Here is a 27,625-nt window from a genome sequence, read left to right on the forward strand (position 1 = left end):
ATGTCTTAAAAACAGTAATCATTGCAGCAACTCAAACACTGAGTGGGCCCTGCTGGGCAGCTGCTGCCAATGCCCAGCGCTAGCCGTGCACAAGACATGGGATGTTTCAGATCCTCTCCAAAGAACAGACATGGCTTGAACCCAAGCTGTCGCAGGTCTTGGGAGGGCAGAGGGAGGGGGAGCGTCACGTCCCCCGGGGCTCTCCTCAAATCATCCCTCCACCATCTCAGGGTTTTCTCTCTTCCTTCCTCTTCTTCCTCTTTCCCTCCACCCAGGTCCACAGAGCTGGCTGGGTGCAGTGTGCACTCGGCCTCTCCCCTCTCCTGCAGAGACCTGGGAGACCTCTGAGGTGACACTGGTGGCTGCTGATGAAGACTTGCGGTTCCTGTCTGTGTATCTGTGGTCATCTCCCCCCACCACACACACACTCGGAAGGGCATGCAGACACGTTTAGAATACCTAGACAGGAAAACTCTGCTGGGGGTTACTCAAGGACAATATTATTCTGAACCAGGAAATGCAGGCCTGGACAGGGAGGTGTGGAAAACGAATTCTCGAGGCGGAAGAGGGCACTAGCCGGTCAAAGTACGGTTCATGGATTCATGGCCAGCAGCACTGGCACCTGGGCACTTGTCAGACATGCAGTCTCAGGCCGCGGCTCAGACGCACTGACTCTGGATCGCAGTCTAACTGGATCCCCAGGCGCCCGGCCTGCCCATCGAGATGTTGGAAGTGCTGTCCCTGAAGGTGCTGCCGGACCTTGCACAGCTGAACTTATTATTTTTTTTCTTTTTGACAGGCAGAATGGACGGTGAGAGAGACAGAGAGAAAGGTCTTCCTTTTCTGTTGGTTCACCCCCTAAATGGCCACTACGGCCGGCACTGCGCCAATCCGAAGCCAGGAGCCAGGTGCTTCTCCTGGTCTCTCATGGGGTGCAGGGCCCAAGCACTTGGGCCATCCTCCACTGCACTCCCAGGCCACAGCAGAGAGCTGGCCTGGAAGAGGAGCGACCGGGACAGAATCTGGCGCCCAGACCGGGACTAGAACCCGGTGTGCCGGTGCTGCAGGCAAAGGATTAGCCTATTGAGCCGCGGCACTGGCCTGAACTTATTCTTGGCCTGAGAAGGTGATGGGACCCTCAGCAGCTCATGGAAGCCCTGAGTCTCGGCTGAGCCAATGGGTGCCAGGGACAGGAACGGGGCAGTGGCCAGAGTGGGGGTCTGCTCTCAAGGCGAGGACTAGCTGCCACTTCAGCAGCTCAATGATCCGGCCCCTTGCTGGGCACAGTGAGGCAGCAATCACTTCTGGATGAAGCACCGAGAGCCTTCATAATGGGGATGCTGAGCAGTGCCCAGGGACGCTGTTAGGAGGCGAAACATACAAGGGCAGGTGGAAGTCACCCTGGAGGCGTCCATCCCATTGCAGGGGGGAGCCCGCATTTCTGCAGCTTGGGAAAGGGTGTGCACTATGCACCCCAAGGCTGGCTGCTGTTACAGGGTGACAGGGCTGTCTCTGGTGCAGACAGTCACTTTCTGCATCCCTGACATCTAAAAAACACAACACTTCTGAAACCGAAGTCTACACTAGAGGAAAAGAGTTTGGGGCGAGGGAGAGACTGTATGGTCTTCAACTGTTTAGGTCTGGTATCATCAAGGGCTCCAGTCTGGATGTAAACTACCCCTGCCACCAGAGGAAAACAAAGCTAACAGCAACAGACCTCCTTGTTCAAAAAGGAGGAAAATGAGGGGCTAGTGTTGTGGCACAGCGGGTTAATGCCCTGACCTGAAGCACTGGCATCCCATGTGGGCGCCAGTTCTTGTCCTGGCTGCTCCACTTCCGATCCAGCTGTGCTGTGGCCTGGGAAAGCAGAAGATGGTCCAAGTCCTTGGGCCCCTGCACCCACATGGGAGACCTGGAAGAAGCTCCTGGCTCCTGATTGGCACAGCTCTGGCTGATGCAGCCATTTGGGGAGTGAACCATCGGATGGAAGACCTCTCTCTCTGTCTCTGCCTCTCTCTGTATCTCTTTCAAATAAATAAATTAAAAAACCTTTTTTTTAAAAAAGGAGGAAAATGAGTGGCACAGAGGAGTGCCCAGGGCCTAGCCATTCCGAGAAAGCTGGGTAAAGGCTGGAAAACCCACAGTCCGTTCCCAGGGACTGAGAACTCATTATCCACAGCTTTTTTTTTTTTTTTTTTTTTTTTTTTTTTTTTTTGACAGGCAGAGTGGACAGTGAGAGAGACAGAAAGAAAGGTCTTCCTTTTTTCCATTGGCTCACCCTCCAAATGGCCACCACAGCTGGCACGCTGCGCCAATCCGAAGCCAGGAGCCAGGTGCTTCTCCTGGTCTCCCATGCGGGTGCAGGGCCCAAGGACTTGGGCCATCCTCCACTGCACTCCTAGACCATAGCAGAGAGCTGGACTGGAAGAGGAGAACCGGGACAGAATCCGGTGCCCCGACCAGGACTAGAACCCAGAGTGCCGGTGCCGCAGGCGGAGGATTAGCCTAGTGAGCTGTGGCACGGGCCATATCCACAGCTCTTGGGTCCACGGAGTCACCCTTCCAGGGAAACCAGCACACTTGCAATAGAGCACGGCCCTCGGTCCGCTTCCTGCCAGGAGCCTTGCCATTCTGCCTTATCCTCAGTTAGAGTCCAAATACAACTCTCTCAAGGGCTTTGTGCTTCCCTGGGAGTCTTCTTGAGGTTCCCTCCATTAGACAACAAGGCACGCCCACAAATTCTTTCTTGGGCTTCTACTTGGGCTCCGGCCTGGCTCAGCCTTGGCTGTTCTGGGTATTTGGGGAGCTAACTATGGGATAGGAGATCGCTCTCTCTCGCTTTTAAATTAACTTTAAACGTTTAATGCTTGTCGGAATTTGTTTTGGCAGCCCCTAGAAACTAACAGAGCAGCTCACAAGTGAGCCGGCTTCCCCCAGGCAGACGAGCGAGCGGCAGAGGGGCCTCCCCGACAGAAGCGTCTTCCTGTGACCTCATCTTGGATGAAGCCCGTCATCAGAAGCAAGCTGCTAGAGGCAGCCCCACGTGCAGGATGAAGGGACTGCACCTGCCAGCAGGTGGGCACCCCGGAGGCTGTCTGATAGGCTGCCTACCCAGCCACCTGACCAGCCAAAAGTGGAAGTTCATCGGAAGAAGCCTCTTCTTCCTCCGGGCATGGCCTCCTCCATTTATCAAGTCCTGAACAAACTTACTAAGCATGTGGCATGAGATGACCAGGTAAGACTCTTTCCCTTGAAAAATGATTTACAGTCTAGTGGGGAACAACACTAAAGAAAGTATTAGGACAGTTCAAAACATGGGATTGAGATCAGTGGGGAGGGGCCAGCACTGTGGCACAGCAGGTTAGGGCCCTGGCCTGGAACACCAGCATCCCATATGGGCGCCGGTTCTAGTCCCAGCTGCTCCACTTCCAATCCAGCTCTCTGCTATGGCCTGGGAAAGCAGTAGAGGATGGCCCAAGTCCTTGGGCCCCTGCACCCACATGGGAGACCCAGAAGCTCCTGGCTCCTGGCTTCAAATTGGCACAGTTCCGGCCGTGCGGGTAACTGGGGAATGAACCATTGGATGGAAGACCTCTCTCTCTCTCTGCCTCTCTGCTCTCTGTGTAACTCTGACTCTCAAGTAAAAAATAAATAAATCTTAAAAAAAAAAAAAAAGATCAGTGGGGGAGCATGCACTTGGCACAGTGGTTAATGCGCTGCTTGGGTCGCCCACTTTTCACATCAGAGTGCTGGGTGTGAGTTCTAGCTCCACCCCCAACTCCATCTTCCTGCTAATACACACCCTGGGAGGCAGCGGGTGATCTCCCTGCCACTCACATGGGGGAGACTTACAGATTCCTGCTCTTGGCAGCTGGGGAGTAACCAGTGGATGGGAGATCCATCTCTCTCTCTCTTTCAAAAAAAAAAAAAAAAAGAAAAAAGAAAAAGAAAAAACAGAAATGCCCTGGCCTCTTTCTCATTTTACTTAAAAGAAAAAAAATATGTTAGTGCCAAAAATTTTAAATCCCTGTAGTTTTTTTTTGAAACACAGATCTCAGTGAACTTTGGAGACCACTCGTATGCATGGATTTCAGAATTCTGTGCACTAAAACAAACACCTTTAATTTTCCATGAACTTTTTGAAGGACCTTCATACATAAACACAAAGTATGACAAACCCCAGGAAAGTTGTTAGGAGATTATAACAGGAACATCTAACTCAGATTGGGAAAGGAAGGGCAGCCATTAGGCATAGCTGTCTGAAAAGATCAGTGGAGTGATGAAAGAGTAGAAATTTGGCTCTGTGTGTGTGTGTGTGTGTGTGTGTGTGTGTGCATGTGCGTGCTGGGAGGGAAGTTTCCAGGAAGTGGGAAAGCACATGGAAAGGGGTCAGTAAGCTGAGCAGCTCACTCAGGCCTTGTCTCTCTTTCATCTTGTGGATTAGGCTGCAAAGGCAAAGCTGCAGTAATAAAATGACTCAAATTACTCAGACGCTCCACAAAAAAAGAAGTTTATTTTTCTCACATCACATTCACATGCAGACATCTGTGAAGAGAGGCAGACTTCTCTACCCAGGAACCTTCTACTCGGAGCCTCTGTCTTGTCCAGACTCTTCTCACGGTCCGTGTCCAGGTGGCAGAACAGGTCAGAGCACAGTGCAGCACCTGCAGGAGGGCTTTCCGGGCCAGTTCTGGAAACTGTGCACAGCTGTCCTGCTCACTGTCCGCTGGGGAGAGCACAGGCACGTGGCCATGGCTACTTAGGGGCTGAGGAATGGAGTGCAGGTGTACGGCCAACAGAGACAGCAGTCACTTTATTCTGGTGCACTACCAAGTCTCCATCACTCACTTACTTGACTGGTCCTCTGCTGTAGCTCATAAAAGCGCCCAGGCGGCCTCCACAGACGAGAACTCGGAGGAGCCCACACTCTCTCCCGGCAAGTATTTCATTCACTGAACGGCATCACATCCACCCAGTGGCTTCAGCAGTTCTCCCTGATGAAATTCTTGGTTACCTTTGACATCCAGCCCTTCGGGAAGTCCTGTCAACGTCATCTCCAAAACTTACCTTGAATCCATTTTTTTCTCTCTCCACACTGCCACCTCCTATATTTGAGCAACAGTCTCTCATCTGGATTATTCCCAGTGGTCAAGATGGTTGTTGACACTTCCGCTTTTGCTTGCCTACATGCCATTCTTTACAGAGCAGGGCGATCTTCCAAAACAGATTTATCAGGGCCAGCACTGTGGCGCAGAGGTTAAGCTGCCACCTGTGACACCAGCAGCCCACATCTGAGTGCTGGCTGTGGTCCTGGCCGCCCCGCTTCCCATCCAGCTTCCGGCTAACGCGTGCACTAGGAGGCACCGGATGCTGGTTCAGGTACTTGGGCTCCTGCCACCCATGTGGGAGGCCAGGATGGAGTTGCTGGCTGCTGGGGTAGGGCAGGCCCAGCCCTGGCTGTTGCAGACATTTGGGGAGTGAGCCAGTGGATGAAAGATTCTCCTCTCTTTCTCTAACTCACCCTCTCCCTCTGTTGCCCTGCCCTTCAAGTAAATAAATTTTTAAATTAATTAACTAAAAAAGAGAAATTTGACATCACTCTCCAGCTCACAACTTCCCAGTGGTTTACAATAAACCCGAAGTCCATACACGACTCAGGTCCTTTCCACATCTCCAGCCCCATCTTGGGTCACTTTCCCGCCATTCGGTCTACTCTAGCTTCTGGAACCCACTAAGCTTTGCTTCCACCTTAAGACTCATGCACCTGCTGTCCCATCTGCTCCCAAAGCCCTCCCTTGGGTTTTCAACGGCCGGCTCCTTTTCTTGCCTCGGCGTGAACGGGTTACCTCCTGAGCAACCTCCCCTCATCCAGGACAGAACTCTCGCCACGTTCAGCATCCCCCTCATTTCCCTCTTGGCTTCGCCCTCTCTCCCTTTTCCGGAAGGTTCCAGGAGCAGATTCGACGTCTCGCTCCGGTGGTGTCCCCCAGCGTCCGGCGGGCCTGCCTCTCAGGTGTGAGGAACCGGCGGGTGGTGAGGGGGTCACGGGCTCCTCTTAGGTCCCGCAGAGGTCACTGGTGTGGGTCAAGGGCACGACCCTGAGTTCTATATGCGCCGACCTCTTCCCGGGGCCTGGGCACGCGAGCTCGGCTCTGGGAGCTTCAGCCACCGAGTCTGCACGCGTACTAGTTACCCGAAACCTACCTTGCAAAGACGCGAGGGGGAAGGCGCCGCGGAGGGTAACGCGCCCGCAGCCGCCGCCCCGCACTCTGCCCGGCACGCAGCTCCGGGAGGCGGGACCCTGCGCCGCCGCCACGCCGGCTCCCGCGGCGACCTCCAATGGCCCCGCTCGGTCGGGCACCCCGTGCGTCATTAGCGCGGCGCCAGCGCAGCGGAAGGCCCGGGGACCTGTCCTGCGCGAGGCGCGCCTCGGAGATGCCCGGGCGGGCGCCTGCAAACCGGCCGCGCCGCTCGGGGGTGGCTCGGAAACCCCGGCGGCCCGCCGCGAGGGGCGCGTGGAGCCGTGGGGTCCCGGGGGCGGCAGGCGGGAGCGGCGGCCCTGGGCTCGGGCTGGTCACCTGGCGGACGAGCGGGCGGCCGGCAGGGCTGCCCGGCGCGGGTGTCCCGGCGATGTGTGGCGCTGAAGCGGCGGCGGGAGCAGCAGCGGCGGCGGGCTCGGCTTCGGCTTCGCGGCGGTGCCGGCGGCGGCGGCGGCGGCGCAGGCTCCTGCTCAGGGTCTGGCGAGCCTGGGCGTAGGCGGCGGCCCCGCGAGGCCCTTGCACCGCGCCCCGGGTCGGGGCCCTCCCCGCCTCGCCCTGCCCCGGGAGCCTGCCTCGCCGGCCGGGGATGAGGCCGGGAGGCGGCCGCGCGGGGCCCAGCACAAAGCCTCGTCCCCAGGGGCCGCGGCGGTCGCCGCCAGCCTAGAGCCGCCCGCGGAAGCCGAGCCGGCGCCGGGGCCCTCGTTCCCGCCGGTCCCCAGGGGCGGCTGCTGCCCGTCGCTCCGAGGCTCGGGGCCCGGAGCTCCGAGCCCCTCGCTCCCGCCGCTGCTAGGGGACCGTGCAGCCGCGCAGCCTCGGCCGCTGTCGACTGTGGGGGCCCCGTGGAGCATGTCGGAGGAGAGCGACATGGAGAAAGCCATCAAGGTAAGGGGGCGATGCCCCCTCCTGCCCCGCTTTGTCCTGTGGCTTTCCTCTCGGCTCCAGACTTGGAAGGCGGAGAGAAATTTGGGATGAGAGTTCGCAGCGACTCCGTGGTTTAGGGCTCCCCGCACTCCGTGCAGGGCGCGCGTGTGCGTGTGTGTGTCGCGTCTGACGCCTTCAAGCCCCGAGGGTGCAGGTGAGTGGCCTGGAGGTCCGCGCTGCGAGCGGGGAGGAGGGCGCTCCCGGCGCCGCCAGCCTTTGCTTGGCGAGTTTGATTGATTCGAAATCGGCCCCTGGAAATGTGCAGTTCAGAGGTAGTGCGCCTCCTCCTTGCAAAAACCTGCCCGTGGATCCCGCCGTTCCGTGCGTTCTTCGCCCCCTTTCTCTCCGCCCCCGGGAAGCATTGCGTTTCTTTGGGGAGATCTGACAGTCTCCCGCGATCTGCTGCTCTGTGAATCAAAAGAAAAGCAAATATGTGTGTCCTAAAATGGCTTGAATAAAATGACGAGTTTCCTAAAACCTGTTTTTTTACTTTTTTTTTAAACAGGCAAGTTTTGCACACAGAGGTCTCAGTCTTGGGAGATTTGAGTCTTACTCAGTTGAACACCGAAGCTTAAAGTTTGCTGTGTGACTCAGGCGTATTTTACATTGTTAAAGCCAGCCCAGGGCATTTAAGAATTTCGTTTTTCTTCTAGCAGCAGGCACCCATTCACAGCTGGGGGTTCTTTTCTTCTTGAAGATACAGTCACTAGATGAACGTAACACTTCCAGCAATTAGGGGGATGCTATGTATAGTTTCCAGAATTACGAATTACTCCAATAAAGTTAGCCTTTTAGAGGTGAAATCAACACATACACATCAGACTATCAAATTTCGATGAACGAAAATAAAGTTCCTAAAAGAAATCTTTTTCCCCCTTTCGTTTGAGTTTTATTGGTACAGATTTGTGATGTGCTGCCTTGTAATTATTTTTATTTACATTTAAAGAAAATTTTATTTGAAAAGTGTAGATAAACAGATCTTCCAATCATTGCTTCACTCCTCAAATGCCTGGAGTGGCAGGAGCTGGGCCCGGAACCTGGAACCCAATCCAGGCTTCCCATGTTGGTGGCAGGGACCCAACTACTAGAGCCATCACCTCCAAGAGTGCACACTTAGCAGGAAGCTGGAACTGGAAACTGAGCCAGGACGTGACCCCAGGCACTCATGTGGGGTGCAGGCCTTCCAAGCAGTGCCTTAACTATGCCAGGCACCTGCCCCGCTGTCTGAAATTACATGATTAGGCTATGAATCAAAGCATATGTAGCAGATTTTAAAACTCAGTATCTGCTTTGTTCCTATGCATAAGTGGTAAAAGCCAAACTCCTAACTCCCTGTTTTCATGAAGTTTGTGTTCTATCTGGGGGGGGGGGGGGGGGTGCCAGATGGTTGCAAATCAGTATAGAAAGGAGGAGTAGTACTATTTTAATAGGGTAGTCAGGGAAGGCTCTCAGAGGTGGTGATATTTGTGTAGAACCTGGAAGGCCATTGAGGGAGCCCTGTCTCGGGGAAGGATGTTACAGGCAGAGATACTGAACAGCAGTTTGTCTGGAGGGCAGTGGGGCTGTGCACATGATGTCATGGAGAAGCAGCAGGCCCAGAGCACTTAGGGCCTTGGTAAGAACTGTGTAGGTCATGGTAAGAATGTTGGCTTTCACTGTAACCTGTTAGGGATTTCAGGCAGAAGAGGGACTAGTTCTAGTGGACAGGATATGGATAGGGAGGCGGTGTTACTTAGGAGGTTGTTAACAATTTAGGGAGACATAATTGAAATACCAGCCTTTCTGTTAGCTTGTGGCCTTGAGTAAGTCACGTCCTTTCTCTCTGAGTTCCCTGTCCACAGAAAGGAAATGAAAGCATTCCTCGGGGCAGGCCTTTGGAACAACAGTTAAAACGCCTGCATCCCATGCTTGGAGTGCTTGGGTCTGATGCCTCTCCAGTCCTGACTCCAGCTTCCTGCTAATGCAGGCCCTGGGAAATAGTGGTGATGACTCAAGTGTTGTGGGAGAACTGGATTGAGTGTCCAGCTCCCAGCTTTGGCCTGGCCCAGCTTCTGCCCTTGTGGACATTTGGTCGAGTGAACCAGCAGATAGGAGCTTATTCTCTCTCACATAAATTTATTAAAGGCAAATAAAGCCTTCCTCAGCTGAAGATTAAATGAGCAAATATATTTAAATTTGCTTATAGTAATACCTGACAACTAGAGCACACAAATATTAGCTCATAGAAACATGGATAATATGCAGTCATAGTTTACTTGTTGACTATTTTCAAACCTAATGTTCTTGAACTATTTTTTAGCTTTTCTTTACTAAAAGCACTTCGCAGATCATTGGTGAATTTTCCTATTTGGGTTGTCCAGCCAATACCAATTCTTGGAATTGAAAATACCTGGTCTGACAAAAAATACTGACTGGGCTGTGCTCTCTTGGAAGCATTTTTGGAAACAGGCTAGCATTACATCAAGTTAAAAAAAACAACTTTGGTCTGTTGCATCATGTTGTATTCATTGCTTAGTTGAAGTGTTTATCAAACAGTGAGCATCGAGACCTATAAGATTCATCTGGGAAAGCTGTTTTCCTGGCCTTTTTATATATAAGATTTATTTATTTGAAAGGCATAGTTGCACAGAGAGAGAGAGAAGGCTTCATCTGCAGGTTCACTCCCCAAATGGCTGCAACAGCCGGAGCTGGGCCAATCTGGAGCCAGGAGCCAGGAGCTTCCACTGGGGTGTAGGGGCCCATTGGGCCATCTTCCACTGCTTTCACAGGCCACAGCAGAGAGCTGGACCGGAAGTGGAGCAGCCGGGACTCAGTTGGTGCCCACATGGGATGCCGGCGCTGCAGGCAGTGGCTTTGCCTGCTACTCTTTCCTGGCCTCTAACCACAGCTCTTGAACTTCTTCCTAACTACCTGAAACTGTGCAGATCGGACTTTCAGATTTCATCCTGTCACTGTTAAAAATATTAGGATGAGACAAGGCTACAACTGAAGGCTCTGCCTTCCTGCCTGTGTCTCTAGTCCTTATTAGCCCCTTTGACTTCACCGCTTCCTAGACACTTAAGACAAACCTGCAGAATGAACATCTTGAGACAATGGGTTCTTACATTTATTTGTCTTTTACTCATATATAACAAGTTGTTAATATTAGATGGACTTAATGAGAATTAATTTCCTTAGTGTTCAGAATGTTTTTAACATTTTGATATAAGTGACACACCATAAAATTTCTCCAATATAAGTGTGCAATTCAGTAATTTTCAGTAAACTCATGGAGTAGTGCATCCATTGTAACCCAGTTTAGAACATTTCCATCCCCCCAGAAAGGTCCTGCCTGTTGGTAGTCTGCCCCTATTCTCATCCTTCCTTCCGACAGCCCCAATCTGCTTTATGTTACTCTAATTTTGCCTTCTCTAAATTTCCAAGTTGATGATATCCTACAACAGGTTTTTGGCATAAAACTTTTGAGGTTCAGCCATGCTTCACTAGTTAACTCCGTTTTATTGTTGAATAGATGTTTTCATTGCTTACCAAGCCCTAGTTGATGAACATTACACTGTTTCCAGTTTTTAGCTGTTAAGAATAAAATGATAAATCTGTATGTAGGAGTGGAATTACTGAGTTATATAATAAATTTTTAAGGAACCATAAGACTGTTTTCCATAATGACTGTACCATCATATGTTCTTACCAGTAGTGTTTGAGGGTTCTAGTTTATCTACCATAAAAATTTGATACTGTCAGTCTTTATTTAAGCCATTCTGATGGATAAGTAGTGATATTATCTGATGGATAAGTAGTGATAAGGTCTGATAACCATTTTGAGTTAACTTTGGTGTTTGGTAAGACATAAAGGTATAAGGTTTGTTTTTTTAAAAACATATCCAATTATTCAGGACCATTTGTTGAAAAGACTATCTTTTGGGGCCGGCGCTGTGGCTCACTTGGTTAATCCTCCGCCTGCAGCTCTGGCATCCCATATGGGTGCTGGGTTCTAGACCTGGCTGCTTCTCTTCCAGTCCAGCTCTATCCTGTGGCCCAGGAGGGCAGTGGAGGATGGCCCAAGTGCTTGGGCCCCTGCACCCACATTGGAGACTGGGAGGAAGCACCTGGCTCCCGGCTTCAAATCCGCACAGTGTGCCAGCTGCAGTGCGCCGGCTGTGGTGGCCATTTGGGGGGTGAACCAACAGAAGGAAGACCTTTGTCTCTCTCACAGTCTATAACTATACCTGTCAAATTGAAAAAAAAAAAAAAAAAAGACCGTCTTTTGCCCATTAAATTACCTTGACACCTTTGTTGAAAAATATATAAATATATTTCTGAATTCTCTGCTGCATTCCATTGATAGTATGCTTTACTGCCAGGAGCACACTGATTTTATTACTGAAACTTCATTGTAAGTTTTCAAATTGTGTAGTATGAGAGCCAGCTTTGTTTCAGAATTACGTTGGCTATTTGCATCCTTTATATTTCCAAATTCTAGAATCATGTAATTTCTTCAAAAAGTCTTCTGGGATTTTGCTAGAGATTACCTTGAATTATGGGTCAATTTGGGTGCAGTTGTCATTTTAACAATATTGTCTTCTAATCCATGAACATGGTATAGTGCTCCATTTCTTTGGGACTCCTTTAGTTTCTCCTAGCATAGTTTTTAGTATGTAGATCTTGTACTACTTGATGAATTTGTTCATACTTTATTCTTTGTTTGTTTATTTTCACCTACTTGAAAGGCATTGGGTGAAGCCGTTCTTGGGATGCCCACATCCTATGTCAGAGTGCTTGATTCTAGTCCCTGCAACCCTGCTCCCAGCTTCCAGTCCAGCTTCCTGCTAATGTGCCTGGGAGGCAACAGATGATAACTCAAGCCTGGAGACCCAGATGGAGCTCTTGGCTTCAGCTGGCCCAGCCCCAGCTGTTGTGAGCATTTGAAGGGAATGAAACAGCAATGGAAGCTTTCTCCTTCTCTCTCTCTCTAACTCATTGCCTTTCAAATAAATAAGTAATTAAAAGGGGGGGGGGGCAAAAATATATTTACAGGTTTTTATATTGGCCTGCAGTAAATGTACCATATCTGGTACTCTTAATTTTTTCCCTTCTGATCCAAGTCATTATCTAGTATAATTTCTCTGTTGAATTTGTAGGTACGCTTTTTTAAAAAGGTTCTGTAAGGATTATAATATGCATCTGTAGCACAGTTGGGTGTTTACTAAGTTTGGTAAGATGTAGCATCTTGGCTCCAGTATAACTGTTTCCTTCTTCCTCCTGTGTATTCTTACTGTCATGTATATCTGTACATTATAACAGTAGAGTTTAATAACTGTTGCTTTAAACAATCATATATATTTATGAAGTCAAGAAAAGAACCTTTTTTTTTCTATATTTAGTTATTCCTGCTGATCTAAGTTACCTGGTGACATTCTCTCTGAAGGATTTACTGTACTAGTGCTTTAGGCCATGTACATTACCAGTGAATTCTTTATTTGATAATGCTTTCATTTCCTTTTCTTTTTTTTAAGATTTATTTATTTATTTGAAAGATGCTTATATAGAGAGAGAAGGAGAGACAGAGAGAAAGAGATCATCCATCCACTGATCCACTCCTCAGATGGCTGCAACGACTTGACACTGGGCCAGGCCAAAACCAGGAACTTCATCTGGGCCTCCCATCTGGGTAGCAGAGGCCCCAGCACTTGGGCCATCATCTGCTGTTTTCTCAGGCATGTTGGCAGGGAGCTGTATCGGCAGTGGAGCAGCCAGGGCTGGCACCGGTGCCCATATGAGATACCAGATTGTAGACGTTGGCTGAATCCACTGTACCACAACTCCCACTGCTCCCTGTTGTGTTGAGGATAGATTTGTTCAACACAGAATTCTTGTTTTTGTTTTTCTTTCAGTACTTTTGATTCCACTGTCTCAAAGCCCTGTTGTTTCTGATGAAAATTGTTTGCATTGTTCCCCGGTGTGTGATATGTCTTTTTCTTTTTTCTTGCTTGCTATATACATCATTTTCTTACTCTTTCACTGTTTAGATTTGTGACGTGTCTGGGTGTGCTTCTCTTTGTGTTTTTCCTATTTAGAGTTTGTTGAGCTTCTGGAGTGATATGTTTTATTTATCAAGGTTGGGTGAGTTTTTTTTTTTCTTCCTTATTGCTTCTTGAAATATTTTCCCTTGCCCCCCCCTTTTTTTTTAAAGATTTATTTATTTATTTGAAAGAATTACAGAAAGAGAAGAGTCAGATCTTCCACCTACTGGTTCATTAAGTGGCTGCTACAGTTGGGGGCTGGGCCAGGTCACAGCCAGGAGCCAAGAGCTTCTTCCAGGTCTCCCACGTGGGTGCAGGGGCCCAAGCACTTGGCCATCCTCCGTTGCTTTCCCAAGTGCATTGGCAGGGAACTGAATTGGAAGTGGAGCAGCTGAGACTTGAATAAGCACCCGTGTGGGATTCTGGCATCAAAGGCAGCAGCTTTACCTGCTATACCACAGCAGTGGCACTGGGTCTCTCTTGAGATTCACTGATTCTTCTGCCACCTCAAATCTGTTGAGTGCTCTGATGAATTTTTCATGTTTGTTATTGTACTTTTCAAGGCACAACCATATCCATATGGTTACCTTTCATGGTTTCTTTTTTTTGTTTTCCAAGGTTTATTTATTTGAAAGGCAAAGTTAAATAGAGAGAGGGAGGCATACACACACACATGGAGCTCTTCCATCCACTGGTCACTCCCCAAATGGCTACAGTGTCCAGGGCTGGGCCAGGCCAAAATCAGGTGCTTGGAACTACTTTGGATCTCCCGCATGGAAAGCAGGAGCACAAGCACGTGGGCCATCTTCTGTTTCTTTCCCAGGCGCACTAGCGGCCACTGGATCAGAAGTGGAGCTGCTGGGACTTGAACATCATTACGTGGGATGTTGGCTTTGCAGATGGCAGATTAAGCTGCTGTGCCACAACACTGGCTCCTCATCATAGTTTCTTTTAATTCTTTGAACACTTTAAAAATAGTTGCTTTAAAGAGGGTAGGAAACATCTATCCTGCAGAAATAATTTGGTCTGGCTTGGCCAAAACAACTACAGGTATGACTCAAAATTCAGTAAATCTATAGTAGGCTAATTTTTTTTTTTTTTTTTTTTTTTGACAGGCAGAGTGGACAGTGAGAGAGAGAGAGACAGAGAGAAAGGTCTTCCTTTGCCGTTGGTTCACCCCCCAATGGCTGCTGTGGCCGGCGCACTGCGGCCAGTGCACCGTGCTGATTCGAAGCTGGGAGCCAGGTGCTTCCTCCTGGTCTCCCATGGGGTGCAGGGCCCAAGCACTTGGGCCACGGCAGAGAGCTGGACTGGAAGAGGAGCGACCAGGACTAGAACCCGGGGTGCCTGCGCCGCAGGCAGAGGATTAGTCTAGTGAGCCGTGGTGCTGGCCTTAGGCTAATTTTTAAGCTGATGTTTTTGTGTGGACTGTGAATGATGTTATAAATATCCAAGTGGCCCTTGGCAGGAGAAAGGCTCCCCACCTCCGCAGAGTCTTTGACATCCGATCAGACAGTTGCTGTTACTTTCTCCTATTCCTGAGCTTGGGGGACACTTTTGTTTTTTGTATGTCTAATACTTTCTGGTTGAGAACTGGGTGTTTAGAGAACAGATTGTGGCAGCTCTGGATTCTTACTCTTTACCCTGTAGCTTGTTATGTTTAGTAAATTACCTAGAATTAAACTAGAGTCTGTCTTTGAAGTCCGCTGATGTCTCCATTCAGTAAAAAAAAAGAAAGCCCTTTTCGCATGTGGATCCCTCAACTTTGGACTTTCCTGCCTCCAGAACTGTAAGGAAAACAATTATCTCTGTTCCCGGGGTGTCCTCCCAGGACAGGTGCCAGCGTCCACCTCTGATTCCTGGTTCCTGCTAGTGTGCACTCTGGGAGGCCGCATGGTTTAGGTGGTTAGGTCCCGCGTGGGAGCTCTGGATTGAGGTGCGGCACCTTACTTTGGCTGGGCCCAACTCTGTTGGGGACATTTAAGCAGTGAACCAGTGGATGGAAGATCTCTCTCTTCTTTGTCTGCTTTTTAAATAAAAATAAACAACATTAAAAACTCTGTTCTTTACAAATTACCCAATTTCAGGTATTCTGAACACAAAATAGACAACAGGTTAGATGTGTAGATTTGAGTTCTGTGTAGGAAGACTCCTCTCTGATTGGGCAAAATTTGTTCCTAGTCTTTATGCTGGAGCCTGGGCAGTTACCTGGATAGCAGAAATGGGGCTGCAGTAGGGAGAGAGACCACAGGTAGACACTGGTCTTGATCGTGCCTGTAACTCACTGTGTAACCTTGGCAAGCCCCTTACCCCTGATGTGCAGGTTTTCAGAAGGGAATGTGTGTAACATTGCTGCTTCCCCCAACTCAGTATCTGTTCATTAGCTGGGTGTAGTCCTACCGTTCCAGTCATCCATTCCACAGATAGTACTGAGGACCTTTACCAAGAACTGGGCAGTGGGAGTGGGTAATTAACCTAGAAGCTCCTGTCCTAATCGCAGTTCCTGGCTTTGATTCCTGGCTGTAGCCCATGCAGACCCTGAGAGGCAGCAGTGATGACTCAAGAGACTGGTTCCTGCTGCTCATGTGGGCACTTTGGATTAAGTTCCTGGCCCAGCCCAGCCATGTGGGCATTTGGGGAATGAACCAGCACATGGGAGCTCTCAAATTACCCAAACCAAAGAACCTGGGCAGCAGAAAGGGGTGGAAGTAGAGGCTATACTCTGTTTGTTTGTTTGTTTTTTTTAATATTTATTTATTTATTTGAAATTCAGAGTTACATAGAGAGAAGAGAGGCAGAGAGAGAGAGAGAGAGAGAGGTCTTCCATCCAGTGTTCACTCCCCAATTGGCCACAACGGCTGAAGCTGCACTGATCCGAAGCCAGGAGCCAGGAGCTTCCTCTGGGTCTCCAACATGGGTGCAGGGGCCCAAGGACTTGGGCCATCTTCTACTGCTTTCCCAGGCCATAGCAGAGAGCTGGATTGGAAATGGACAGCCAGGACTCGAACTGGCGCCCATATGGGATGCTGGCGCTTCAGGCCAGGGCGTTAACCCGCTATGCCACAGCACTGGCCCCACTCAGTTTGTTTCATACACTTGCGCATATATTGTGCAGAATCTGTGTTTTCATCTCTGACCTTGGCCTGGTGTCAGGCATGTTCTAATTGTTCAGTGATTATGTGCTGCATAAACAAATATCCTGTTCCCCTACACCAAGATTCTAGTGATAAATCAGGGGCAGGCAGTTGGGACAACTGTATCTTGACTCAGATGCCTGGGTTCAAGTCCTGGCTTTGCTCCCAATTCTAGCTTCCTGCTAGTGTGCACCCTGAGAGCAGGTGATGGCTCAAGTAGTTGGGTCCCTGCCACACACGGGAAGCCTGGATTGAATTCTTGGCTCCTGGCTTTTGCCTGGCCCAGCCCCTGGCCTGTGTGGGGATTTTGGAAATGAACCAATAGATGGAAGATCTTTTCTCTCTCCTCCCCTCCCCTCCCCACCCCTCCACTCCCGTCAACTCCTCTCTATTCCCCTCTCCTCGCCTCTTTTGCTATCTCTCTGCCTTTCAAATAAGGAAAATGAAAATTTTTTAAAATACCAGGTCTTAGCTTGATTTCTCAAGTTCTGTACTTGTGGAGCCCTGCAAAATGAATTGTAGATGATCACAATTTAAATATGACTTCTAATGGAGAAAATATGGGAATGGAAGCAAAACATGCAGTGACTAGTCAGGAATTTCATGAAAACTTTCCCTGAACTGTGGAGTTTCTATCCTGAACTATTGAAGCTGTTTATAAGAAATACAGGTACAGGGGCGGGTATTAACCTAACAATTAAGATGCTGATTAAGACTCCTGTGTCTATGGGGCCAGTGCTGTGGCGCAGCGGGTTAATGCCCTGACCTGAAGTGCCGGCATCCCATATGGGTGCCGGTTCAAGACCTGGCTGCTCCACTTCTGATCCAGCTCTCTGCTGTGGCCTGGGAAAGCAGTGGAGGATGGTCCAAGTCCCTGGGCCCCTGCACCCATGTGGGAGACCTGGAAGAAGCTCTTGGCCCCTGGCTTCAGATCGGCACAGCTCTGGCCGATGCAGCCAACTGGGGAGTGAACCAGCAGATGGAAGACCTCTCTCTCTCTGTCTGCCTCTTCTTCTCTCTCTAAGTAACTCTGACTTTCAAATAAATAAATAAATCTTTTAAAAAAAAAAAGACTCCTGTGTCTTACATTGGAGTACCTGGGTTGGATACCCCACTCTGGCTCCTGATCGTAGTTTTCCTGCTAGTATGCGCTCTGGGAGGCAGCAGTGATGTTTCAAATAATTGGGTCCCTGTGGTTCACCTGAGAGAATTAGATAAGTTTACTGAGATGATAGCACAGGCATTTAGAAGTTGCAGCCTTTTTATTTATTTATTTAAAGATTTTATTTTTACTTGAAAGGCAGAGTTAGAGAGGAGGAGAGAGACAGAGACAGATACCTTTCACCCTCTGGTTCACTCCCCAAATGATCGAAACAGCCACGACTGACGCCAGCAGGAGCCAGGAGCTCCAGCCTGGTCTCCTATGTGTGTGGCAGAGCCCAGGCACTTGGGTCATCTGCTTTCCCAGGTGTATTAGCAGGGAAGTGGAGCAGCTGGGACTCTAACTGGTTCTCTAATATGGCATGCCAACATCAAGGTGGCAGCTTAACCTGCCATGCCCAGTTGCAGGAATTTGAAAGAATATCTTCACCCCCGCACCCTCAAAAAAGCATTGATTGTCTATTCAAATAAACCCTGATGATGAACTGAATAATTTCTTTTTCTTCTAGAGTCTTTTCCTTCTTGTTGGAAAGCACTGACTGAATCATGTATGTGAAAAGTCTGATTACAAAGCTCTATGGAACACAAACTTTGCTTATCCGATTATGTTAGAAGATGATATGTTGAGTTACAGGGCTTCTGTTGTCCAACTCCTGCTTAATTATTCAGCTTTTTAATTAGGGAATCATTCTCTGCCCTCTCTGCTTTTTATTTTAATAGGAAACCTCCATTTTAGAAGAATACAATATCAATTGGACTCAGAAGCTGGGAGCTGGAATTAGTGGTCCAGTTAGGTAAGAGGCCCATGTGAATACTATGGAAAAATTGTTCTGAGAAAGGCCATTGGAATTGCATCTTGAATTAGCAGCTTTAGGTGTGTCAGATTTGAGACTTAGCCTTAGTTTAACAAGATTTTTTTACATTGGGCTTTTTCTTAACATTTAGAAATACAGTTACGTGACCATGGAACATGGTCTGTCATGGGGAATCATTTTCAGCGTTGGCACCATGGGGCCACTTGGAGAGTCACTGGCAGCCACCAGAGACTCTTCTTATTGGCTCACAACAGTGAGCTGATGTCACATGCTTCATTCTGGCAGCTTGAAAGAGGGGTAAGGTGCTTCTGTGACTGCTCACCTGTCTGCCTTGGGGACAAGTTTGTTTTCATGTTGCTGGATATATCCTTGATTAAAGTACAATTCTCAAAGAATAAACTCGTTAAATTAACTTTCACTGTAACATAGTTGATCTCTGATTGGCTTCGTTTTTCTCCAAATCTAGAGTCTGTGTGAAGAAATCTACCCAAGAACGGCTTGCACTGAAAATTCTTCTTGATCGTCCAAAAGCTAGAAATGAGGTATGGTCCTTTATTGCCTTGATTTACCTAATACTTGAAGTGCCCAAGAACTGCACTTTTTATAGAAGTAAGACATTTTCCTACAGAGAACACAGAGATGTATAAAGAATTTTATGTCCATGTTATCATTACTAAGAGCTCCTAGATCTGTCAGTACTGAATACTGTTAGGAGAGTCTGTTCCCTTCCAGCTACCCCTTGTTCTTTTTTAATTAGTGGGATTCTTGTACCCTAACTTGCAAGTTCACTTGAGTTTTTGCTCATTGAAAACAGTGCTTGAAAGATGATGGATCAGGTGCAGTGTCTATAGAAGATGCTGCTGCAGGACTTAGGATGTGTTCTGGTTTTTAAAATGTGCATAGGTTTCAGATGAGAGGGGCATGGATAATTTCTGAAATAAAATGAGGTACTTGCCACATTTCTCATTTGCTAATAGAGCAATAGAAAATAAAGTTATTGGTAAGATTTTATGCAAGGGAAGAGCATTATGGAGATAGTCTGCGTATGATATTGCTGTGATTTTTGTTTTTCACATAATTCCAGATGATAAGACTTTTGCTATAATAGGCTCACCCCCTCATATTGGGTGCGGTCAGTTTTTGGTGGGAAGGTTGGAGTTGGCATCCTGTATGCACACAAACATGTCCTGTGTTCTCTTTAAGGTACGTCTGCACATGATGTGTGCCACACACCCCAATATAGTTCAGATTATTGAAGTGTTTGCTAACAGTGTACAGTTTCCTCATGAGTCCAGTCCCAGGTAAGAGTACACAGGATCAGCGTCTCATGCCCATAGTAGGCAAGCTGTAGCAGAGTCTTTTCTTATGCACTGTCTCCCCGTTTCCCTCTCTGCTCTCTCTCCCTCTCCTCCTCCTTTTCTCTGTCCCCTTGTATTTTGGAAGATGTCAAACATTTGGAAAAGAATTATAAAATGAGTCCCCAACCACATCTGATACCGTCTGATACAGTCCTGATTACTCTGTACCCCCCCCACTCTCCCAGCCCCCCCCCCCCCCCCCCCGATTATCTCAGTTACTTTCTCTGTTTAAGAAGAGGCATTCAGAGTAGGCATTTAGTCTGCTGGTTCAGGTGTCTTGTCCCACACTGGAGTGCCTGGGTTCAATACCCAGCTCCGGCTCCTGACTCCAGCTTCCTGCTAATGCAGACCCAGGGAAGCAGCAGGCGATGGCTGCAGTGACTGGGCTTCTGCCTCCCATGGGGGAGACCTGGCACCCAGCTTCAGCCTGATCCACCCTTGGTCAGTGTGGGCATTTGGGAAGTGAACCAGCAGAGGGGAACTGTTTTTCTACGTTTATGTTTGTCTTGCTTTCTCTCTGTCTTTCTCCTCCTCTCTGCCTCTGAAATTAAAAACCAACAAAACAAAATGAGAAATCCTGTGATGTGGAATTTAAACAGTTCTGTTTCAAAGTTACTGAAAGAGGCCCACATGTTATTCTGGCAAAGCCTTAGAGGCTGATAGAGTAGAATGCCCCTGTTGGTTGCTTAGTCAGGCTTTCCTTTTAAAGAAAGAAATCAGTGTTATTCTTTTGGATGCCAAATGTTTGGCAAGCTCACTGGGTGGAACTCTAAGTCTCTTCTAGGGAATTCAGAATTAAATAAGCTATGGCTGCTTTTTGGGCATTGAGGAGAGTTTACTCAGGAGGTGAGCAGCTGATTGTAGTCTGAGAAGGGAGGTGTCTTACAGAGGCTGTGTGGAACTCAGGGCTTGAAGGGAGAGGAGGAATTTTACAGGTGGAGAAAGAAGATGGAATATTAAAATACAAAGTCACATGATGATTTTCACAATTGTGCTCTGTTGGTGAAAGCATTTGGATGGAAGCTGGAAACATTTCTATCAAAATATGGTAACCAGAATTCAGGGTCTGTGTGGGGGAGTTGTTTTAAGAACATAAGAGGTTTTACTCTTACTTAGTAGCTGTGTTATCATGGTTTAAGGAAGTAGTTACACACTTTATAGCCAACATAGATACATTTAGGTCAGCTTCTTGATGTTTCAGGGGTTTTTTTGTTTGCTTTTTTTTTTTTTTAAACTTAACAAAATCAAATGCTTTCAAACAGGGCTCGACTCTTAATTGTAATGGAGATGATGGAAGGGGGCGAGCTATTTCACAGAATCAGCCAGCACCGGCACTTTACAGAGAAGCAAGCCAGCCAAGTAACAAAGCAGGCAAGTTAACCCCGGGTACCAGTCAAGCTGCCAACCATATTGGTTAACAAGTGCAATTTCTTTGGGGGGGAATAAAAGAAAGCTTAAAGAAAAGCTCTATTTGACTTCTCATTGCCTGCTTTGTTATGTAATCAGACCAGAGTGACGGGACTCTGTTAGGGGAGGGCTGCCTGGAGGGGTGTGTTCTTGCTTGGTTGCCAGCTGTTTCCTGAGGCCTGTTGTGATATTTCAGTAGACTCTGGAAGAGAGTTGATCTTAACTCCTTGGTAGACTATAGCTATCTGCAGACATGCAGCTTCCACTGTTACTAGACTTTGAGATAAAATGCTGCTAATCTCACCTGAGAGACTGTGTTCTAAGACACTTCTTGTATGAGGTACCTCTCTCTTTTATTCAGATTTTAGTAGTAGTCTATGATCCTTGTAATTCTGGGTTATTCCTAATTATATTCTGTTTTGACATCATAACTTTATTATTGAAATGACTTATGTTACAGACTGTACTAAGAATCCAACTGGTAATAACCTCTTATGGAGGTGTAAAGCTACGCTGTCTGGTCTTATCCTCAGACCAAGCAAGCAGGGCAGAGAAAAGCAGACAGCATGGACCAACTGGTTCTGAATGAAAAGTTCTTTCAAATTTCCCATAAGCCTTGAGCCCTTTTGGATGTCTTCTTTCCGGTAGGGATGGACTGATATTTTGATTGCTGAGAAAATTCCATACTGAGAGTTGGCAGACAGTAGAATCTGTTCCATTTAATTTTTAAAATGATATCTTTCATTTTACAAATACTATGACTAAAAGGTGAGCTCTGATCACCTGTAAAAGAAAAAAAAAAGCCCTTCCAATTCCGCTCAAACAGGCAATATTTTCAAGAACCTAGGCGATGTTTCCAACATCAGTTGGAAGAATCCAATCAGCTGATTTCTTCAAGGCAGAGTTTCTGTTCAGCTCTTTGAGGAGTGCAGTTCTCCCAAACCAAGTGGTTCTGCCTGGTGCCCGGCTGGGGAAACCCAGGCCTGCTGCAGACTGTCTGGCATGGTGTTTTCTCTGCGCGTTGCCTGTCATGCCTCAGATGAATGAACATTTTCCCATTTTCACAGCATCTAGCCATCAGTATATTATGACAAGAATTGTTTCACTGTTGTGTTTTTCTTTTTGTTTAGTAAAATGTAGGTTACAGTTAAACCAAGCATAATTTATTCCTGTTTTTTGGTACCTCAAATCTTACCTAATTTCTATGTTAAAATAGAAACCAACCAGTGACTTAATTGACTTAATGGAACCGTGTTTTGTTTGTATCTAAAGTCCTGAGTTTTATACACCAGGGACATTAAAGATTGATCTTTCCTAAGAGGCAGCTGCTCCACTGTGTCGTTTTCCAGATAGCTTTGGCCCTACAGCACTGTCACTCGTTAAACGTCGCACACAGAGACCTCAAGCCTGAAAATCTTCTTTTCAAGGATAATTCTTTGGTGAGAACGCTTCTTCCTGAATTTCAGTGCTGCCACTCTGACATGCTGATAGGAATTTGTGGGTCTTAAGATTTTAGACGTTATTTGGAGAGTCATTAGGAAGGGGGCAGGGATCTTTATGCTGTTATAATATGCCTTAAAGCGTAATGGTTTCATGGCTGTGAACCTTGCTTGCCCCGACGGCCTTGCCCCTGAATCTTGTCCCACCAATAAGTCGCTGTGTTGTTGTGCAGGCTATGGCTAATGGTGAGAGATGACTGATGTGAGTTCAGGGGGCAGTAGGCCAAGGCTTTGGTTTTAGTGCTGCCCTTGCAAGTTATAATGTAAGGCTAACTATTTGAGTGGGTAGAAATTCCGTGCTTTTGCTTCCTAAGAACAATTTTTCAGTACAAATAATTGCCTCCTGGCCTGGAGACATGTAACTCATTGGTTCAGGTCTCAGCCAGAGATGTCTGAAAGCTCAGGGTAACGTGTCTTAAACCTGGGTTTTCCTGGACTGTTTACTGAGAATTCTGGAGCAGTGACTCTCTCATTTTATTTCAGGATGCCCCAGTGAAGTTATGTGACTTTGGATTTGCTAAAATTGACCAAGGTGACTTGATGACACCCCAGTTCACCCCTTATTATGTAGCACCTCAGGTAAGCACGTGCTGTTTCCGCCCTAGGTGGGTCACGCAGCTGTCTTCTGTTTTACAGCACATGTAGGCATGTGGTACAGACGAGAGGGCGACTTCAGCTTCAGAAACCAGATTGCTTCATTTGGCATGGATATTTTATTCTTTTCAAACCAATTTTATTTATTTATTTATTTATTTATTTATTTTAAGATTTATTTATTTATTTGAAAGTCAGAGTTACACAGCGAGAGGAGAGGCAGAGAGAGAGGTCTTCTGTCCGCTTGTTCACTCCCCAGATGGCCACAGTGGCCGGAGTTGTGCCGATCTGAAACCAGGAGCCAGGAGCTTCTTCCGGGTCTCCCACACAGGTGCAGGGGCCCAAGGACTTGGGCCATCTTCTACTGCTTTTCCAGGCCATAGCACAGAGCTGGATCAGAAGAGGAGCAGCCGGGACTAGAACCGGTGCCCATATGGGATGCTGGTGCTTCAGGCCAGGGTGTTAACCTGCTGCAGCAATGGCACCCACACCAATTTTATTGAGGTATGATTAGAGGTACGATTTACATACAATAAAAGAGTGCCTGTTACCTATGGGGCATATGTTCTAAGACATCCCAGTAGGTGCCTGAAACTACAGATAGTGTCAAACCCTAGAAATACCATGTTTTTTCCTGTACATATCACTAAGAAGTCCAGAATAGATGTCACAGGCTTCAGGCATGGATAAATCGAGGCTTTTTTTTTTTTTTTTAAGATGTATTTTATTTTATTTGAAAGGCCCAGTGACAGAGAGGGACACACACACACACACACACACACACAAATCTTCCATCTGCTGATCACTCTCCAAGTGGCTGCAATGGCCAGGAATGGGCCAGGTTGAAGCCAGGAGCTATTCTGATTTCCTATGTGGGTGGCAGGTACCCAAGCATTTGGGTCACCTTCCACTGCTTTTCCAGGCTTGTTACTGGGGAGCTGGATCAGAAGCGGAGCTGCTGGGACTCCAAGCAGGGCCAGCGGCTTTACCAGCTACGCTGTGATGCTGGCCCCAAACCAAGACTTTTTTTTGTAAAGGAGAGGAAAGGCCTCAGCTTTTTTTTTTTCTTTTTCTTTAAAGATTTTATTTATTTATTTGAAAGGCAGAGTTAGAGAGAGAGAGAGAATCTTCCATCTCTCGTTCACCCCCTAAATGTCTGTAACAGCTGAGGCTGGGCCAGGCCGGAGCCAGGAGTTTCATTTGGGTCTCCCATGTGTGTGCAAGGACCCAATGTCTTGGACCACCTTCTGGTGCTTTCCCACGTGCATCAGCAGGGAGCTTGATTGGAAGTGGAGCAGCTGAGACATGAACCGTCATCCATATGGGGTGCTGGTGTCGCAGGCTGTGGCTTTACCTGCTATGCCACAATGCTGGCCCCAAGTCAAGACTCTTAAATCGGGTTATCAAAAACTTCTACCTAAGTATTTTTTATATGTACCCATGATAAACTTTCCCCTTTTCACTTAAAGGAAGCACATAACAGCTTCTTGCATATCTGAGTTGCCAGCATCACTACTCTATTTTTTTATTTTTTATTTTTTTGGACAGGTAGAGTTAGACAGTGAGAGAGAGAGACAGAGAGAGAGAGTTATAGACAGTGAGAGAGAGGTCTTCCTTTCGTTGGTTCACTCCCTTAATGGCTGCCACGGCCAGCGCTGCGCACTGATGTGAAGCTAGGAACCGGGTGCTTCCTCCCGGTCTCCCATGTGGGTGCAGGGACCCAAGCACTTGGGCCATCCTCCACTGCCCTCCCGGGCCACAGCAGAGAGCTGGACTGGAAGAGGAGCAACCGGGACAGAGTCCGGTGCCCCGACCAGGACTAGAACCTGGGGTGCCGGTGCCGCAGGCAGAGGATTAGCCAAGTGAGCCATGGTGCTGGCCCAGCATCACTACTCTTGTGCCTGGGGGCCACTGTTCATTAAAATAAGAGTTACGTGAACTCAAGCACTGTGATATTACTGGAGTTGACCTGAGAACCCAGTCAGCTAAAGTGGCCAACAGGTAGGTTGTGTGTGCATCACAAATACATATGCTGAAGGGATGATTCCAGCACTGGGGGGATGTGGGCAGGAGATTTTATCACATCACTAACTGCACAATTTAAAACTTAGGAATTATTTATGGAATTTTCCATATAATATTTTTAGACTGCAGTTGACTGTGGATAACTGAAACAGAAGATGAAAGCCACAGATAAGGGACACTACTGTACCCCTACTTTGGGTGTGGTTTGATTTTTTTTTTTTTTAAAGATTTATTTATTTTACTTGAAAGAGTTACACAGAAAGAGGAGAGGCAGAGAGAGGGAAGAGGTCTTCTGTCCGATGGTTCACTCCCCAATTGGCTGCAATGGCCGGAGCTGCGGTGATCCGAAGCCAGGAGCCAGGAGCTTTTTCCTGGTCTCCCATGAGGGTGCAGGGGCCCAAGGTCTTAGGCCATCCTCTACTGCTTTCCCGGGCCATAGCAGAGAGCTGGATGGGAAGTGGAGCAGCTGGGTCTTGAACTGGTGCCCATATGGGATGCTGGCGCTCAAGCCAGGGCATTAAGCCGCTGCGCCACAGTGCCAGCCCCTTGTTTGGTTTGAGTTTTACAAATTCACACACATGCAGCCACCACCACAGTGAGGACACAGAACGTTTCTGTCATTTCACAAGCTGCCACATGCCCCTTTGCAGTTAGGCCCCTCCCAATTTTACCGCTGATCCCAGGCAACCACTGATCTGCTCTCTGTCATTATTGATTAATTTGACCTGTTGTAGAAGAATCTCATAAAAATGGAATCATGGACTATTTGTATTTCACTTCTTTAGCTTAGAAAGTTTTTGAGATTTGGCCATGTAGCTCCATGTATCAGTAGTTAATTACTTTTTATTGGTACTTTTTATTGTTTCTTTTTCAATACTACTCAGCAAAATATTCCAATATATGGCTAAACCACATTTGTTTTTCTGTTCACTGAGCAGTGGCCATTTGAGTTGTTCCCCATTTTTGGCTGTTATTAATAAAGCTGCTAGGAGGGCCGGCGCCGCGGCTCACTAGGCTAATCCTCCGCCTAGAGGCGCCGGCACACCGGGTTCTAGTCCCGGTCGGGGCGCCGGATTCTGTCCCGGTTGCCCCTCTTCCAGGCCAGCCCTCTGCTGTGGCCCGGGAGTGCAGTGGAGGATGGCCCAGGTGCTTGGGCCCTGCACCCCATGGGAGACCAGGAAAAGCACCTGGCTCCTGGCTCCTGCCATCGGATCAGCGCGGTGCGCCGGCCACATCGCGCTGGCCGCGGCGGCCATTGGAGGGTGAACCAACGGCAAAAGGAAGACCTTTCTCTCTGTCTCTCTCTCTCTCACTGTCCACTCTGCCTGTCAAAAAATAAAAAAAAAAAAAAAAAAAAAAAAAAATAAAGCTGCTAGGAACATTCATTTAAATTTTGGGGAGGGTGTGTATGGGCATTTGGTACAGCAGTTTAAGTCCCTACTTGGGATGTTCACGTCCCATATTGGAGTGTCTCGTTCAACTCCTGGCTACTCTGCTTCCAATTTTAGCTTTCTGCTAATGTGCACCCTGGGAGGCCGCAGATAGTAGCTCAAGTACTTGGATCCCTGCCAATCATGTGGGGGACTTGGATTGAGTTGTGAGTTCTTGTCCTGGCCTAGCCCTGGCTATTGTAGGCATTTGGGGAATGAACCAGCAGATGGAAGATCTTTCTCTGTCTTGCAAATAAAATGAAAATAAAAATTAAAATACTTGGGGATATATATTCTGCCATTTTTTTCAAAGTGGTTGTAATATTTTACATTTTTTAAAAAGATTTATTTATTTGTTTGAAAGGCAGAGCTGGAGAGAGGTCTTCCATCTGCTGGTTCACTCCCCAAGTGGTTGTAATGGCCAGAGCTGCGCAGATCCGAAGCCAGGAGCCACCCCTGGATCCCCCACGCGGCTGCAGGGGCCTAAGGACTTGGGCCGTCTTCTACTGCTTTCCCAGGCCATAGCAGAGAGCTGGATTGGAAGTGGAGCAGCCGGGTCTCGAACTGGCACCCATATGGAATGCCGGCATTTGCAAGAGGTGGCCCCCTACCCGCTAAGCCACAGTGCTGGCCCCACATGTTTTTTTAAAACAAGTTTTATGATTTGAGAGACACAGAGAGAAGGAGAAACAGAGAGGTCCTATTCACTAGGTTTAATTCCTGACTCTGGCTCCTGATTCCAGCTTCCTGCTAATGTAGATCCTGGGAGGCAGCAGTGGTGACTCAAGTTACTAGGTTCTTGACACCCATATAGGAGACCTGAATTGAGTTCCCACCTTCCAGCTTTGTTCCTAGTCTTAGCTGTTGTGGGTATTTGGGGAGTGAACCAATGATCTCTCTTTGCCTCTCAAATAAATAAAATAAAACAGAGAGAGAAATGCAGAGGACAGTTAAAACAATTTTGGTGGGTGAGAATATGGCCTACTGATTAAGTCACTGGT

The 27,625-nt window shown here is 47.8% G+C and overlaps 3 protein-coding genes across 13 annotated transcripts in view; 1 reads left to right on the forward strand and 2 right to left on the reverse strand.

The window, feature by feature from the left end:
• Positions 1-4,493: 4,493 nt before the first annotated feature.
• Positions 4,494-7,108, reverse strand: LOC103351752 (translation initiation factor IF-2). The gene is made up of 3 exons (XM_051826843.2): positions 7,088-7,108; positions 6,205-6,920; positions 4,494-6,074 (listed from the first exon to the last, which is right to left on the reverse strand). Exons 1-3 carry the CDS (start codon positions 7,106-7,108, stop codon positions 6,056-6,058), a joined length of 756 nt encoding a protein of 251 aa, XP_051682803.1. The 3' UTR covers positions 4,494-6,055.
• The window catches only part of MAPKAPK5 (MAPK activated protein kinase 5), a 40,065-nt gene continuing 18,908 nt past the window's right edge, over positions 6,469-27,625 (forward strand). For 3 of the 11 annotated variants that reach the window (XR_011385269.1, XM_051826831.2, XM_051826832.2), the window contains exons 1-7: positions 6,618-7,142; positions 18,217-18,290; positions 18,778-18,853; positions 19,515-19,612; positions 20,932-21,044; positions 22,430-22,515; positions 23,059-23,154. Coding sequence is in view for 9 of the 11 variants with exons in the window: in XM_051826831.2 (XP_051682791.1) it covers positions 7,107-7,142; positions 18,217-18,290; positions 18,778-18,853; positions 19,515-19,612; positions 20,932-21,044; positions 22,430-22,515; positions 23,059-23,154 (579 nt within the window). In the remaining 2 variants the exon portion in view is untranslated. Of the gene's footprint in view, positions 7,143-18,216; positions 18,291-18,777; positions 18,854-19,514; positions 19,613-20,931; positions 21,045-22,425; positions 22,516-23,058; positions 23,155-27,625 lie in introns of those variants that run through there. The other 8 variants (XR_011385270.1, XM_070066228.1, XM_070066229.1 and 5 more) reach the window with 5 other exon arrangements.
• The window catches only part of TMEM116 (transmembrane protein 116), a 153,006-nt gene continuing 132,694 nt past the window's right edge, over positions 7,314-27,625 (reverse strand). Inside the window, exon 11 of the mRNA XM_070066232.1 lies at positions 7,314-7,588. Coding sequence (XP_069922333.1) covers positions 7,448-7,588 — 141 coding nt within the window. The 3' untranslated portion in view covers positions 7,314-7,447. The remainder of the gene's footprint in view (positions 7,589-27,625) is intronic.

This window comes from Oryctolagus cuniculus, chromosome 21 (assembly GCF_964237555.1).
Source record: "Oryctolagus cuniculus chromosome 21, mOryCun1.1, whole genome shotgun sequence".
Classification (NCBI taxonomy): domain Eukaryota; kingdom Metazoa; phylum Chordata; class Mammalia; order Lagomorpha; family Leporidae; genus Oryctolagus; species Oryctolagus cuniculus.